Source organism: Ceratotherium simum, chromosome 20 (assembly GCF_057802395.1).
Source record: "Ceratotherium simum simum isolate JZ-2026a chromosome 20, ASM5780239v1, whole genome shotgun sequence".
NCBI classification, from domain to species: domain Eukaryota; kingdom Metazoa; phylum Chordata; class Mammalia; order Perissodactyla; family Rhinocerotidae; genus Ceratotherium; species Ceratotherium simum.
In genome coordinates, this window is record NC_141919.1 from 55,415,179 (window position 1) to 55,432,205 (window position 17,027).

Here is a 17,027-nt window from a genome sequence, read left to right on the forward strand (position 1 = left end):
ACTGCTTGGGTTTGCCTGTTCACCTCTCACAGACACCCCACACCACGCCATGTCTGTGCTGCCCGCCACCACGCCCACTGGTAGACAGCAAGTGCCCAAGTGTGGCTTGGCTGAATGAATGATGATTTCTTCCCCTCAAGACCATGCTGAGAGCACCGGGTAGGTGCAGGGGTCCCAACCCAAGTCCAAACCACAGTAAACGAGTCCTGACTTACTGCTCCTACCGAGTTTTGAACCAGGAGAGCGCTCTTCTGTCCTGTGCAAGGCCTCAAGTGCACGCACACAACACACTCAGCAGGCCCTCCTGCCCTGAACATCGTGAACGCCATCTCGGCATCCTGCCACAGGCAGGGGACGCCTGTAGTCAGGGCTGACCCAGGCCCTTGCTGCCTGGTCCACGACCCTGAAGCCTCAGGCACAAGCTCCCGTCCCCCTTCTCCCCCTCAGTTTCTTCTCTCTTAGCTGCTGTAACAAAGGGGGAAGCAGAGTCAAGCGGAGCCGCACGACTCCACCGTCTCTGGACTCCAGGTCGTGGACGTGCTCCGCCTGCTTCACCACTTCACACCACAAGGAGGACGCCATGCCCACACCAGCCCCACAGGAGAAGTGCACCTTCCAGAGGTTCCTCCAGAAAATGAGTGAGAACGCCAAAGCCAGGGCACAGACAGTGAGCACCACAGAGCCCAGAGGCTGGAGCGGCGACCAGGAACAGAGAAGGTCCAGGGAAGGTGACACCAACCAGAACCTTCGGCAACAGGGCAGCGCTGAAGACGACAAGAGGAGGGCTCTCAAGGCCGACTCGCCTCCTCACAGGGCAGCTTGCCAAATTAGGCGGGCAGCTCCCGAGGACCAGGGTGTCCCAGACCTCCACGGGCCAGGGCTCTGCTGGCTCCCACGGGTGTCACCAGCACGTACTTCTGCTTGTGTCGCATTTCCGCCTGTGCTTCAGAGTCTAGAAAGAACGCTTCTTACTGAGACGAACCTGTACCATTCAGATCCCTTGGTCGCGCTGACAGGAGTCAGTTTTTAAAAGAAAACTCCCAGGGCCTTAGAGCGGAAGGGCTTCTGAGACACCTACCAGCTGTTCTCAGACTGCCGTGTGCAGCACAGTCCCCGGGCGCTCATTCACATACACAGATTCCTGAGCCCCACCCAGAGATTCTCAGTCACTACGTCTTAAACACATTATCTTTACAGACGGTTAATTTAAAAGTCTGAATGCTGAATTTCCACTTCTCACTTCACTTCAGCATTTTACGATTGCACATACAGTGAGTAAGCCTTTACGCACTTGATGCTTCTCTGCTCCACGGTGCAATCCTCAGATTGTAGCAAACTCCTTGGTGACTGCCGCCCGAGGTCAGCAGACGTTAGTACCCATTTTACAGATGGAGAAAAGAGGACAAAAGAGGAAAGCTCCCCGGAGTCGGGTGACACTCTCAGTAAGAACCCACAGGAAGACAGGACACTGTCTCAGGTTTCCTACAGTAGAAACAGCCGCAGCACTAACCAGCCCTGGGCATCCACCCACCCCATGAACCAGAGTTCAAACCCACAAAGAGGAGACGCAGACATAGAGAAAGGCTGCCTTTCTTCTCCTTTTTTCTGAATCAGGTTTCTTAGAAACATAAGGTTATTTAAGGGGAGGAGGAGGATTGTACATTTAAGACCTTCTTGATCAGATTCTAACAATTTGTGTGTTTCAAAATTCATTTACTTGGGGACACAAGTTGTTTAAAATGCTCCTCCACACGGAGAATTCCAGCCTTGGTCTGTCTGGCAGATTTCTATGGTTTTGGTTGGGTGAACAGTGTTATTTAGCCCTATGAGCTGTTGAGATGCAACTCAAGCAATGAACTCGGGAGGAGAGGAAGTTCAGAGTTCCCACTGACCCAGGGGCCACGGGGCTGAAAGCCACAGGCGTCTACCTGGAATTGCTTCCTGGGGACAGGACGGGGTCACAGCCCGAGAGAAGAGTTAGGGCATCTCGCCAGATCGCACACACATTTGGTGGTCACACAAACCAATTTTCTTAGAACTGCCCCCAGCAGAGGAGCGGCCTGAGACGACGGCTGGCACAGCACAGATGCTGAACCCTGGACACCCTGAGGAGACAGCAGCCTCCTCCTTCCTCCACGTCCAAGGAGCCCGGGTCTGAGAACAGAGTGACTGTCACCTACCTGCAACCAACTGCATCTCTGAGCACAACTCTGGGCGCCACGGCGGCTGGCGGGAGGCGGCTCCCCAGGGACTAGAGCTACCTAACGAGCCTCGCGGCCACTACAGTTCTGGGAGGCGCCCACACCACGCACACCACTCACTTTGCAGCTCCTCCACTGCCTTCGTCATTGTCTGAAGATGACGACGTGGAAGAAGCAGGAAAGTATGCCGAGTCCACGTGGTTGGGACTGCCACTCGGGGCCGGGTTGATCGGGGAGGACCGTTCATACAGTGGAGTATGCTTTCCTTCATGAGGAATGTTACTGTAGCTGTTCTGCTCAGTCAGATTCTTCCCGCTCGTTTCCAGGGTGAGGGCCGGCTCAGCGAGGCTGTAGGGGTGTGGACCCTGGCCCGGGGCGCCTGGGCCGGGCACCTGTGGGGTCTGAAACAGAGGGCACAGGTCACGCACACACACATGCTGCCCACAGGCCCAGCGCCCATGAGCAGTGCCCGATCTTGGCAAAGTTCTAATTCGACAAACCCTGGCACCGGCGCCACATATCAATACAAGAGCTTAGGACGTTATCTGAGTGTTCGCTGAGATGTGACACTTATGCTCAAGGCAGCTGTCCCCACCCAGGCCCGGCAGACCAGCTGCAAAAGGAAAGGGATGGGAAGGCCTTACCACGGGCTTGGCTTGCAGAGAGGTCTGTGGAATGTTGAGCATCTGTGGGGGCACGTACGGTGGCAGCATCCCAGGCATTCCAAACGGACTGGGTCTGGCTGTGTGGTCCAAGCAGAAAGAGAACAATGACACGACCATGAGCAGAGGACACCTCCCCAGGATACTGTGGTGCTGGCCCCCGTCTCCATTTGCCTTGTGCCTCTGCAGGTGCCAACACACCATGGGGCCCCTCCTCAGAAACCCTTAGAAATTCACGTTCACATTAAAAACACCGGACTTTATGATGACCAAGTCTATACACTGGGGCTGGGATTTTAACTTTCAAGAATTTTCAGTTAACTTTTGAGTGTGTTTCTGCTCTTGTTCGTTTCCTCGAGTGCCTCTAATTTAACAGGTGTTCCTGTTCACTGGGTCTCTGTCCACTGCTGACACTGTGGGCACTAACGGAACTAGACAGGGACAGAGAACTTCCCCTCCCTTTTGAAGCAAAAGAACATTCCTATTTAAACCACTTTACACCTAAAATTAGGTTCTTAGCTACTAGCAAGCTTTTAAATATAAAAAGTGAACTGTGGTAGTCGCTGCCTATACTTTTGGTTTGCTTTTCATTTTTAACGAGACCATGATCAGGTCCCACACTGCAGCACGCACGACAGGTGGGTCATCTGAGACTCTGCTCTCCCAGGAGGTGACTGAACTGGTTGACGCACGCTGGCGTTGGCTCTCCACCATCCTGTGAAGCTGAGAACGGAAGCCACGAGAAGTTGCTGCAAACACGTCAGGACTGGGTCCTCATCAGCTTTCAGACGTGACAGAGCAGTCAGCCCCCAGCCTGGCCACCTCCACCCCCATGACCTTGGTCTCCTTGTCGGTCTGAGGAGAGGCGGGGCCGGGGAGAAGTCGGCCAGCATGAGCAAAGCGAGCGGGCAATGCCCCCAGACAGGCGAGGATGGGGACTAGTGTCGCCTGATGTCAAACACACTCCAAAATACCAGGAATTATTTACTAATGCCATAAACACAGGGAGGAGACAATCAGGTGCGGCACGGCGTGCCTGCAAGGTCAGGCTGTGAGGACAGGCCTGAGGTACCGTGAGACCCAGTGTCCTTACAACTCAGACTGCGGGGACACTGTGAGAAAACCCGACAAACCCCACTGGAGGCCTCGTAGATACACGGTCTTGTCTTCCGGTGTCTTCTAAAAACAGAACAAAACCAAGCCTCGAGACACCTGAGGGCCAACGTCTTGTACCAGGAAGAGCGTCTCTCCAATGCCGGAATCTGAGTAACACCAGGCGGGAAACACACACGCCACTAACTCACACCCGACCGACTCACCTAAGTAAATAAACACATTTAATCTGACTAAAAATAATAATAAATCAAGTGCCCAAACCTCTCTCGCCTTCTCTGAAAGAAAACTCCCACTGACGCCTGACCGGCCCCTGAGCCAATCCAGTCCTGGTGGAGCCTGGAGCACACGCCCCGTCCCGGCCACACGGACACTGCAGGCGCCGAGGCTCGGGCCATTGCTCACCTCTTCCCACCACACAAGACTCACAAGTCTCGGAAGCCACAATCCGCAGAAATTCTCTCACCAAGTTCCCGCCTCAAGCTCAGAAACACCCTAGGCCTCTGATCCAGCTCACACAGCAAGAAAGCTTGGCCCAGCTTCCACTCTCTACCCTGCAGACACGACAGTGGGAACGTGGCTGGGAACAGTGAGGCCGACATTTGTGCACACAGGGTCAGCAGCGCATGTACACACACGCACACACACGTTCACCACACACATATGCACACACATACACACACATGCACACACACACGTTTACCACACATATACACACATGCACGTGCACATACACACAAGGAGACATTCCTGATCAAACAGCAAGTCCACAAGATCTGAACCTCTGAGTGTGAGATACAAGACGCTGTCACTGTTCAAGTCCCTTCTCAGGTGATTCTGAACCGCAGCCAGATCTTGGGCCAAAGAATGTTATGAAATCCATTTAAACTCTAACACTGTCACTTAAATCACTCTAAGAGTCTAGTTCACAGCCTCTCACGGCTGACCTCCCACACTGGACGTCTGAGAACACGAAAGGCTGCCTCGCCAACCCTCCAGCAGCACCATTTCAGGGAAGATGGGCATTCTTGCTTCACTCTATTTCTGGACATTATATGCTAGAAACTTCCTGAAAAGCACACTTTCCTTAAAAACAAAAACCAACTATACTGTAACTTAAATGCAAAGATTTCCAAGGAAAGAACGTTTTATAAAATCATGTTGCAATCACTGATCACAAATAAACCTGAGAATCCACAGAGCTGGTCACTGTTCTACCATACCATAGTCCAGGAAGTGAATTAACTTGTCTACACTTCTCTGGACACTGCAGAAAGGCCTGAGAAGCCAGGGCCTGCCTCTGCGTCCTGCACACCTCCCTGTCGATCCGTTCTTGTGCTGAGGCCCTTGTGCAGCTGGGCAGAGCCACTGTCTGTCTTCTGTGTGACAAGGACGTCTTTCTCAGAAGTGACACTGGCTCATGGAGTGGAGACTAACACCACCAGTTGCTCATTCTCTTCCTCCCACAAACTGAAAGAGGTGGGCTTTTGTTAGGAAAGTACGCAGACTAAAGACAGACGACAGGAGAAAAAAGTGGAAAAAAGTGTTTAATTACTATATGAAAAACACTTTCATAATTTAAAAAATATTTTCTAACTATTAAGGACTTCTTTGAGAATAGAGAGCAGAGCAGCCCCCGCAGCCGTGCACCCCGGAGACAAGGCACCGTCCAGGGGCTTGCTCCTCAAACTACTTACTCGGCCTGTGTGAAGCTGCCCAGCTTTTCTCTGAATTACAATAAGACAGATTCAAAAAGGAATGGTGCTAACCAAGAAGCTCTCCTGAGAACTCATCTGCCCTACCCCAGCCTCTAGCCCTGGCCCAGCCTAACAAATATTCACCTACTCCTGGGCATATTACGGTGGAGAAGTTACATTACAAATAGATTTCTTTAATTCTGTAACGCAGCTGGATGCCAATGCATGATTTTTAAGTGTCACACAAAAAATACCACTTTGAAACTTCAGATTCAAATTAAGTCAATATATTCCCTAACACCAACACTAGTTGTCAATACTTACAAAAAAAACAAAGCAAAATTTCCCGACTACATTAACCATGTTGAAATGGATGTACTTACTCAATGCCAATACTCTATAGAAACTACGGCACCAAGTTATGAAGGAGAATTTTGTGTAATTTGTTTCCATCCTCTCCCAGATGAATAGCTTCCGGAAGGCAGAGTGGGCAGGGGCACAGTGGGAACCGACAGGAGACTGGCCTCTGGAGTCCGGCAGGCCGGTGGAGTCATCTGATTTGAGAAGACTGAGCCTTGTCTGTTTCTGGTGAGCACGAACCCCTGCAGCTCGGAGCTGAGGCAACTGATGCCGGCGCCACGGTGCCACCAGGCCCGAAGGGACGAGCTCGAGGCCACCGTCCAGGAGGGAAGCCCTCGGAGAGAAGGCTGAGTACGGGGCCAAGAAGAGCAAGGTCATGAATGAAGCAAGTGGGCATATCAAAGGATTATGAATGAAGGGGACACACTTGTCTAGGGAAGCCCGCTTCAAGTCGATGTAACAGAGAACTTTCTAGAACTGGCTAGAGCGGCTCCACACGGCAAGGCTGCTCTCCTGACTGCTTGACTGAGTACAGGAACATGCCGCGGCCAGGAGGCAGCTGCTGCTTCTACAGCCTCCCTTGCTGCCCAAACCTCTTCTGTCCCCGAGTCTGGAGAACATGCGTGTGCACCTCCAAGGGTGCAGCACCGCTCAAATCCACTTGGTGCCCAAGCCTGGAGAGCGAGAGTCTCAAATTCAACCTAATGTACTCAGCTCCTGGGTTCACTTAACCTGAGCTTGAGTTGTAGGCGTTAAATAGCAAAGAACACTAGTGTCTGCACCAACTGAGGGAAGCTCAAGAAAGCAGAGAAGGAACACGTAACTCTCCTTCGGCACCCACATGGTCGTACACCCACGATCAAACAAGACAAGTCGCCTTCCATCCACCTGTGGATGTCAGAACACACCCTTAAAGACAACGCTGATGGCCTCACTCGGGGCCCCCAGTGAACTGAGCTGGTGGTCCTCCCATCACCAACACCAAGAAGCCACCAGACCTGCCGACGAGCTGTGTCCCCCTCAAGTGGACACACCTTACCGTCTTGTAAACCACACAGCAGCTGAAACGAGGGCGGATTCTCACTTCTTCCAAGATGACTAATTTTCAGATTTTTAAAAAAACAAGCTTTCAAAAAGCCACAAGACCAGACAGCCTCTAACACCTCATACCACATCAACTAAAACAAACTCTCGAAAGCCTGAATGCAAGGTCACAGAGCAGTGGAGAAGACCCACCGTCTGCCTGGGAACCGAGGGGAAAGGAGAAGTAAGAACCGGTGGACCTCCTGTGCAACACGGGAACACCTCCGCCTCCCTGCAGATCCGTTCAGTGGGACCCGGGGCGGTCACACCTACGCCAGGTGTATCAGCTTCACAGAGACGACAGCGGAAGAACACAGACACGTCTCAAAAAAGGCAAGTGCAGAATGACATGCACAATACGGCATTTAAGTAAAAGTCAAAACTCTACTATTTATTATTCCATACATATGAGGTAAGAAAATATAAAGACCCGTCTGAGGGGGGAGCCACGACGTTTGGAAAAGCCCAGTGTGTGTCGTTAAGGAGAGAAAGAGGTGAAGCACACACCATCACTGGTTAGACCTGTTCACGACACACCGCTGCGCATGATCTGTCCTCTGCATACTGCTGTTACATTTAAAGCTTTTCATCATAAAACTGAAGCAAAAACCTTGGAAAGAGTTGGTTTAGTAAGCAAAGCTATAAGACTGAATATTACACAAATTTTAAAAGAACGCCAAACTTCAAAACCTTACTAGTGAAGCGTCACAACAGTACAGTACTGAATACCTGGTGACGATAACCGCAAACAGCGACCATGAGGAGAGCAAACACCGAAACACTCAGGTGAGGCCACGGGGCCAGTGAAGGAGGTCAGAGCGCATCCCCCGTGGACACGAGACAGGCTCTGCGCACACTCAGGCCAACCCGGGGAGGGACGGGGAGCCTCAGAGCCGCACAGCTGGGTGGGAGCAGGGCCAGCTACCGTGCCTCATGCACGTCGGTCCCACCACGGATCCCTCGGCTGGTGCAGCCAGCCCTCAGGGCAGGAGGCCTGTGCTGGCCTTGCACGGGGAGCCCAGCTGCAGGCGAGGAGGCAGGTGACAATGTCCTGAGAGCTGCGGAGCAGCGCAGACAGCACCGGTTCTCACTCCGCCCGCCGCCCCGGGCATCTGCATACACGCCACTGCCCTCTGCCCTGGGCAGGTCGCACTGCGGGTTCTGCACGACTACTGCAGCCTCTTCTCACCAGCTGAGGATGCCCTGCAGGCGCCGCGTCCTCCTTCAGACTGCGTCCTCACGTCCAGGGGTGACGTCTCCAGACCGTCCCCTCACGTGCCAGGATGTGTGTTGCTGGGCGGTAGAGCTGGACTTTCAGAAGACAGTTAACACAGCCCAGAAAGCCCAGCAGCGGTCAACGGGTCAGCTGGCGAGGGAACCCACCCTCTCAGTCACCAGAGAGTGGCGCCTGCCAGCAAAGCCACAGCCCGGAACAAGAGCCACCGACCGGCCCTCGTTTCTCCCTCCCATTTGCACAGGTACTTTCTGAGCCCTGATCCCAAGGGTCCAGCTACAGAGTCCTAATCTTCCACTTAATACTCAGGCATTTGTGTCCCCTCGTACGTGCATGGGTCACCGGTGCTCGGCATCAAGGTCTGTCATTCAGCATTTTGTGGATGCGGATACTCTGACCCAGTCTGGTAGAATGGGGCCAGCCTTGGGGGCCTGTTAGGACGCAGGCTGATGCAGCCTCCTGACCAGGCCAGCCCATCCAGACGAAACACCGCGGGGCCCTCTGCCAGCACCCAGGCAGTCGCAATGGCCGGAGGTCCTCCCTTTGTGGTCACTGCATAGCCTGTTTCTTGCTTAGCAGCGACAGCTCCTACTCCAAAGGTCCTCTCTGCACAACTGTTTCTCCTGTGCACGTGCAGTCCTGCCACCCTGCAGGCTCCCTTGGTCACCCCCAGAACTCCCACTTCTGGGTTCCAAGGGACCGGGGGCCACTATCACCTCCCACCTTCCATCCGCCCTCGCCCCCCACAGCTTTCATCACCCCAGTAACAGCGTAAGCTTGTTGCATCCTCCCTCCCACTTCAAGCCCCCCTTTTGGGGAAGCGATGGAGGAAGATCTGGCGGATGGGGCCGGCCACCCACCCGCCCTCTTCCCTGTCCTTAAGCACAGAAGCAGCTGTGTAGCTGACTGTCTCTCCTGGGAGGGCTTACACCCCACTGAGGACCACACTGCCACGCACACCTGCAAGGCTGGAGCTGTGAGGGCCACGGGGGCCTCCCCCTCACCTCTGCCAACAACTGTTCTCGCCAGAACGACCCCTCCTCTGGCTGCACACAGCTCTCTGCACGCGCCCCTCCTCGCTCCCAGCTCCCCTCCTCTCCTTGCCCGAGGAGCCCCTCTCAAGACCTCTCCACAGAGCGTGCCCTCCAAAGAAAACCTCGCCAGGGAAGCCCGTCTACCTCCCCGGCTCCGTTAGCACCCAGCACAGACACAGACACAGTAAAGAGCAGCAAGAGGACCATTAACATGAAATTCAGGAAGGCTGCTGGGGGCAGGCACGTGACGGGGGAGGGCTCCAGTACTAGGAAGGGTCCAGGGATGTTTGTTTCATTTACTGTACGAATACATTGTATGTATGATAGCTTCAAAATAATTTAAGTTTTTACAATGAAATATCCTTCAATGAGCTTTCATACTCCTAAGAGTAAGTCCAAAATCTCTGGCCATGCATGGCCACTGGGTGCCAGCCTGACAAGCATCACCGGACCATCCTTCCCTGCCCTGTGCTCCAACCACATTCTCCTGTTCCTTCCATACCCTGTCCTCTCACCTCAGGACCTTTGCACATATTGTCTCCTCTGCATATATACTTCCTATCATCACCTTGCTAAATTTCTAGTTTACCTTCAACCCCACCCTAAATATTAATTCAATCAAGCAGAAACCGCCTCTGATTTAATCAAGTGTTGGTTTAATCGGGTTGGTCTTCCTCGACCTTCTTATTCACATTCCCGTATAATTCCTCATCTTGCTCGTCCACAAGGGCAAGAATGACATCAGTCCTGTCGACCACACCGTCCAGCACCCAGCACAGTGTCTGACACGGACAGAACACAGCAAAGAGCTCATGTACTCTTTTTTTCAAACTAACAGACTATTTTTTTGAGTTATTTTAGTTTAAAGAAAACTTAAGCAGAAAGCATACACCTTGCACTAGGGTGGTACATCTGTTACAACTGATGGTCCAATACTGATACACTGTCATTAAAAGCTAAAGTCCAGGGGCCGGCCCAGTGGCTTAGTGGTTAAATGCTCACACTCCGCTACTGGCGGCCTGGGTTGGGATCCCAGGCGCGCACCAACACACTGCTTCTCCGGCCATGCTGAGACCGTGTCCCACATACACCAACTAGAAGGACGTGCAGCTACGACATACAACTATCTACTGGGGCTTTAGGGGAAAAAAAAAAAAGGAGGAGGATTGGCAATAGATGCTAGCTCAGAGCCGGTCTTCCTCAGCAAAAAGAGGATTAGTATGGATGTTAGCTCAGGGCTGATCTTCCTCACACACAAAAAAAAAGGTAAAGTCCATAGTTCACATTAGGGTTCATTCTCAGTGCTGTACCTTCTACAGGTTTGGACAATGTATAATGACATGTATCTACCATTATAATATCATACGGAGGAGTTTCACTGCCCCAAAAAATCCTCTGTGCTCCCCCTGTTCATCCCTCCCCACCCTCAACCCCCTGGCCACCGCTGATCTTTTTACTGTCCCCCCAGTTTTGCCTTTTCCAGAATGTCACAGTTGGAATCATGCAGTATGTAGCCTTTCAGACTGGCTTCTTTCACTTAGTGATGTGCACTCAAGGTTCCTCCATGTCTTTTCATGGCTCAATAGCCCATTTCTTTCTAGTGCTGAGTAATACTCCATTGTCTGGATGGACCACAGTTTTATTTATCCATTCACCTACTGAAGGACAACATCTTAGTTACTTCCAAGTTTTGGCAATTATGAATAAAGCTGCTACAAATATGCTTGTGCAGATTTTTGTGTGGATGTAAGTTTTAAATGTATTTGGGTAAACACCAAGGAGCATAATGGCTAGATCATAAGGTCAGAGTATGTTTATTTTTGTAAGAAACCACCGAACTGTCCTCCACAGTGGCTGCACCGCTTTGCATTCCCACCAGCCATGAGTGAGAGTTCCTGTTGCTCCACAGCCTCGCCAGCATTTGGTGGTGTCAGTGTTCAGATTTTGGCCATTCTCAGAGGTATGTAGTGGAAGCCCATCTACTTTTCACTGAGAAGGGCCGGGAAGACACACTGGGCCTTGGTTTTGCTTGTGTGGCTTTTTACAAACACCCAAGGATTAGCTCGTGGCTACAGAGTCTACATCCACGGATGTGTGTGGGCCTCTGGCATGTCTGCGTTATTCGTCATTTTTTAAGTTCTGCCAAAGATTCTGAAGCACAGCAGGGTTTGAGAACTACTGGCTCAACCAGGGAACCAAACATTGCTGACAACAAAATTCTGACTGTCTCACTTGTGCTTCCGTGCAGACTGCAGGTTCTCTGGTGAGATACAGTGGACGTGAAGTGTCGTGATGGAAAGGACAAAGCCACAATCATCTCTAGATCCCCAGTGCCCAACAGTGTTTCTGACAGCATAAATGCTTAAAAAATAATACCAATCTCACTGGTAAACTCATTTAAAAAATCTACCTAGGAACAGATCATTTCTGGGAGTCCACAGGGCAAAGACAGTATGGACCAGAACACATCTTCTTCTCACACTCCGCAGAGCAGGCCTCCCAGCACCGCAGGGCAAGGGGACAGGGAGCGTGTGCACTTCCTGCTGTGGACGCCACACCACTGTGTGGCGCACCGACGACTGTGTGCAGACCTGAGGGTCCACTCAACGCCACAGAGGACACAGGCTCAGAAGGAAAGGCACAAGACACAGCAGTCGCTCCTCGATGCCAGGCCACGTGGACCTGGCCAGGAAGGTTTTCCTTTTGAAAACACAGATTCTTGAGGCCCATTAAGACCTGGATCCATGAGGCAGTTCTCGGGTAGATGCTAAAATCCCAGCAGGTTGAGAAACCTCTGGTTAGAGGCAACACTTCCCGTTTTATTCCCAACAGCCACTCTGAGCTTCTAGTGTGTGTTGTTAAAATTTCTTCAAAACTGTACACATGTTCCAATTTCTAAAATGATTAATGCGGTCAGGTTCTAATGAACAAGAAAGCTATGTTCCAACACTGGTCGTTCAAAATCCTGAATGTGTTTTCCTGTACAATAACAGAATGGACTCTGGGTGGAAAAGACCACTTGTGACCGACCCACTACTCATAAGAACATTCTCATGGAAACCACCTCGGGATCTAACTCGGGATGCCAAGAAAGGCTTCTCCGACTCCACCCTGCTTCTTCTAGACTCCATTTCCATTCCAGTCATCGCTCTCTGCTTGGTTCCACAGTGGGACTCTAACAGCACATACAGGCAAACCAATGAGGGCTGTCTCCAGATTACTTGTTTCTTTACACTTATCAGAAAAAAACAACAAAAATGATTTTTACATGAACCCATTTCTGCTGGCTCCCAATTGTGTGACCTGAAATAAACCTTCCCTTGAGATCCCGCCCTAGCCCCTCCCAGATCTCATCCGACGTTCCACACACGTGCCTCCTGAACTCTACACCAAGCTCCCTGCTGCAACCGTGCGGCTGCCTGCCAGTCCCTGCTGCACACTCAGAGTCCTGCAACAGGCAGAGGCATCAGGAAACGCTTCACAGATTTACAGGTAGTTATCGCCTACACGCACCTGCCTGAAACCATCACTCCAAACACCAATTCCTGACCACTTACACCTTCTCCACAAACCACTGAGGAGGGGAAGTGAAATCTAAGAGTCGACTTCATTTATTAAATACTCACTTGCAACGTGGTTTGATGATTTAATAAAAACATGGAAGCACTTTATAGAACATTACATATTTTTAAGAAGCTCAAACTTAAACCTCATTTAAAACTTATCTTGCCTTCTCAAAACATCTTCAAAATTATCATCAGCTCAGCTCAATGCCAAATGTTAAGTCAAGTGTCTTTCTCTATCCTTTTTCTCCTATTTTCCTCCTCTTCAATAAATGTTCTAGGCCCAAGTACACCATAATGACTGTTTAAACTACAGTTGTCACACAAGAACCAGAAAGCCTCTAGAGATGCCCAAGGTGCCAGTCGTCCCTCTGTGAACTCCCTTCAGGCTTTCTGACGACTCATTTTAATGTTAATCGTTCACTGCCTTTCCCCATCCTTCAACAAGAACAACCGTGACAGTGTCTGCCATGTAACAAGCATTCATGGAAGCACTCTACACATACTTCTCTTTTAATTTTCATGGAAGTATCCCATTTTAATAAAACAGGAAACCTGAGGCTGGAGGCGAAGGAATTTGGATGTCCACCCCGGGTGTCAGCACCAGCTCTCACCTGTCTCCACAGCATCTCCTGACGTCCCCTGTCCAGGAGTAAAACCCAGACACCGTGATCTGTCCCTTTCATGTCCCACCTTAACTGAGGTGACATGTGACAGCAAGTCTCCCTCCTTCAACACGGCTGCCCCTCTTTCCAAGAGTAAGCCTAAATCACATCCAGTCATTTCACTCTCCTGATTCAACAACTTCTCATGGATGAAGTCATTCAGTCAGATATTTGCCCGTGGGGGTATGAGAGAGGTGGCAGGTGAGGTCCTGGCTCCCCCAGACCTGACGTTCCTGGGAGTGGGAGGGGGGTGTGAGGAACTATGCAGGAAATTAAAATGAGGTGACAGGACAGGATGGCCTGGTAGCTGAAGTAGCGCAGCTAGCCAAGAAAGGCCCCAGACAAGTGACAGTGAAGGCTGGGTCTCAGAAACAGGAATACAGGAAGTCAGGGGGAGAGGGCTCGAGGCCCACAGCCAGGGCACAGGCCCCACAGTAGGAGCCAGCGTGGCACATTCCAGGCAGGAAAGAATCCAGGGCCTAGAGAGTGACCGTGGGGGCAGCAGGTGTGGAGCCGGGAGTTTGTTCCAAGCGTGTGGGGTGGCACGGGCCAACTGACATTTTAAACACAGCTCTGGCTGTGGGAGGAAAATGAATGGGGGGGCAAGGGCAGCAGCAGAGCAAGCGCCCGGCCCGTCAGGAGTCACAATGGGGGCTGGGCCAGCAGAAAAAATGACCTGCAGCCTCCGCCCACCCTCCTTGATCACGTTGCGTCAGGACCATCCAGACTCACCAGTCTGTCACCCACCGACAGACAGCCACCAAGAGCCATCGCGTACCTTTGATCTCCGTGCCCCACGCCCACAGCACACAGCAGCACTGTGCTTGAATAAGCAAATGAATGAATGCTCCCACATAAAGGCACTGTTAGGGACACGCTCAACCCAGGATTAACCTCCTGAAACCAGTAAAAAGTCCAGTTCCTCTGAAGTCTCAGGAACACGTCTTCCTCCATTACATGAAGCAAACACGACCGAAACCACAGCCAGCAGCACCGTTTCTCACAGCTTTCCTGCTCTCGACCCTAAGAGAGGCCATCTGGCTCGGAAGGAGGCTGGAACTCAAGGCGAGTGCTGCACAACCTCCCAGGGGACAGTCACTACCAAGCAGGCTTTAGGTCAACAGCTTATAATTGTTTTTATTCCCCAATTCCAAATCTGAGTTAAATCTGGTCTTTGGCAAAAAAGGCAACAAAAGAGGAGACGCGCACAGCATGTGCAAAGGCGTCTGTGGAAGCGGAGGGTCTTCTCTGTCCTCGGTGCACTGCTCTTGGGGACACGGGATTTCAGCATCATGCCCCCGCCAGCCTTGGTCCCCAGGCCTGCACTCCTCCACTCTCGTGAGGCTCTAAGCTCCTCAGCACCATAAGAGATTACTACCGAGTCTGCCCACAAGGTTTGGCTATACTTATTTGTATAACTGCAGAAATCTACTTTCAAAAGAATAAACCTAAAAGGTCATCTGGTGACTGTTAAAATCTCTTTGGTCACTGCGTGGTCAGCATCCATCACCGGGGCTCTGATTTACTTACCTAAGTAATGTGGTGGGTGAAACGCCATAGGCTTACTAGTCGCTGAATAATATCCAATTGCTCTCTTAAATCGAATAACTTTGTCATCTGTTCTAGACTGAAATAAACACAAGAAAATCTTTGTCAATTAGTATGCCACTGGTCACATGTATTAACATATTTTTATAATTTAGCACATGTATCATAACCTGTAGCCTTTCAAGCTAGATAAGAGTTTAGAATGACATTAAAATCTTCAAGGAAAATCAACACACTATTATTGAAGAAACAAGTCGAACACAAATTCTCTCAGAGCCACGAAGTTCACACAGAATCTGCCGTGGCAGTCAGGAGACCTGGGTTCTGGGAGCGGCCCGACCGCTCTGCTCCCCCTTGGCCAGGGCCTGGCGCTGCCAGGAGAGGTGAACTTTGCATCTCCAGCAAGGGAGGCAGCGGTTTCAGCTCTTCAGAGAGGAGACAGGAAGTCACACAAACCTCAGTCTTCTACTAACCCTGACCCACTGGCATTCTTTACTTCCAAAAAAGGAAGGAGATGCTGACCATCCCCGGAAGGGACAGACAGGTCAGGGTCACAATCCCATTCAACCCGCTTGATACATCTGTCGTCTCAGTGGAAACGCCGTCCAGTGACGATGGAGAATCCAGGAGCATTCTCCACCATCAGTGGAGACCTGACGACTCGTCCACCTCCACAGCTCCTCTGTGCAGGCCGGCGGGAGGCTGGAGGAGCGAGGTGAGGTCCAGCCCCACAGGGCGGCACGGAGGCCTGACAGCTGGGCCAGCGCTCCTGGACACCCCCCGCCAGCATGTGCTTTCAAGCCCCTTCCAAACCCGGCCTGTACCGCCGTGCGGAGCGTCGCCTTTCTACCTGAGAATGCTGGAAAACATCTTTCGCTATGGCATCCAAGTCTGAGGTGTCCTGGATGTTGCGGACATAGTCGGCCACGGCCTTGATCACCACGTCGCATGGTGGCAAGACCAGCTGGTGGGCCCGGACCTGAGAAAACAAGCGCACGTCAACACACTAATTCCACACACAGGCCCAGGAACTCCAGGTGTATGTCCTTCCAGGGGCCTAATTATTACCCATCTGTGAGCTCTCGGCCCCAAGACTTTGCCGTCTGAGGTCCAAGCCCCGGATCTCCCTTTCAGTTGATGAATACAACTCAGCTGCTTCGACCCGGCTGGGTCACAGAGCTTTCCACTACTTCTGAGATGTCCGCCTCACCACCAAGTCCGAGCCCGGGGCCCTGAGCCCCGCCCATCACAGTGAGACAGCTCCGAGAGAGGCCCAGGCCACAGACACTGCCTTTCTCTCAAGGCCAGCCACCAGGAGGCTGTGTGGGATGAACGCGTCCCCAGGTGCCCGAGTCCACTGCAGAAAGCCAAGGTCGGCTCTGAACAGGAGGAAAACAGCATCCAGGATGCTAAGGAACGTGTCTGGTGAAAGACACATGGAATAAAGTGTAGACACATTTTACTGTCCCAGAATAGTTGATACCAGGAAAAACTAAGTAGACAGATTTTTTAAAAAAAACGTTTTGAAATTTCTCACAAAAACAAAAAAATACACAGAAAAAAGATACCTTAATTTAATACAATTTATGCTATAATTATAGCTATGCCCTTCTTCTTAGAAACAAAGACGTATCAGCTAACTTTGTCTCCAGCAATTAAAAAAAATTGAATGATCGCATGAAATGACATCTTTATTTCCTATTTAGTCACGAAGATCATAAAGATTAAAAAGAGGGCAAAACCATCAAAGGCCTTGTGCCTCCAGAACCGTGCACTCCCGCCCACACATGTGTGAGCGTGGCTGTCACACGGCAGTCAGCTGACCTCAGACCAAGCCTGTGGCCCTGGGTGACTCCCATGGCCCCAT

General features: G+C 51.4%; 1 protein-coding gene across 2 annotated transcripts in view; it reads right to left on the reverse strand.

The window, feature by feature from the left end:
• Positions 1-17,027, reverse strand: part of FAM120A (family with sequence similarity 120 member A) — a 111,507-nt gene that overhangs the window by 48,495 nt on the left and 45,985 nt on the right. For both annotated transcript variants that reach the window (XM_014797002.2, XM_004442734.3), the window contains exons 4-7: positions 16,011-16,139; positions 15,143-15,239; positions 2,846-2,943; positions 2,322-2,602 (exon numbers count right to left, since the gene is read on the reverse strand). In XM_014797002.2, coding sequence (XP_014652488.2) covers positions 2,322-2,602; positions 2,846-2,943; positions 15,143-15,239; positions 16,011-16,139 — 605 coding nt within the window. The remainder of the gene's footprint in view (positions 1-2,321; positions 2,603-2,845; positions 2,944-15,142; positions 15,240-16,010; positions 16,140-17,027) is intronic.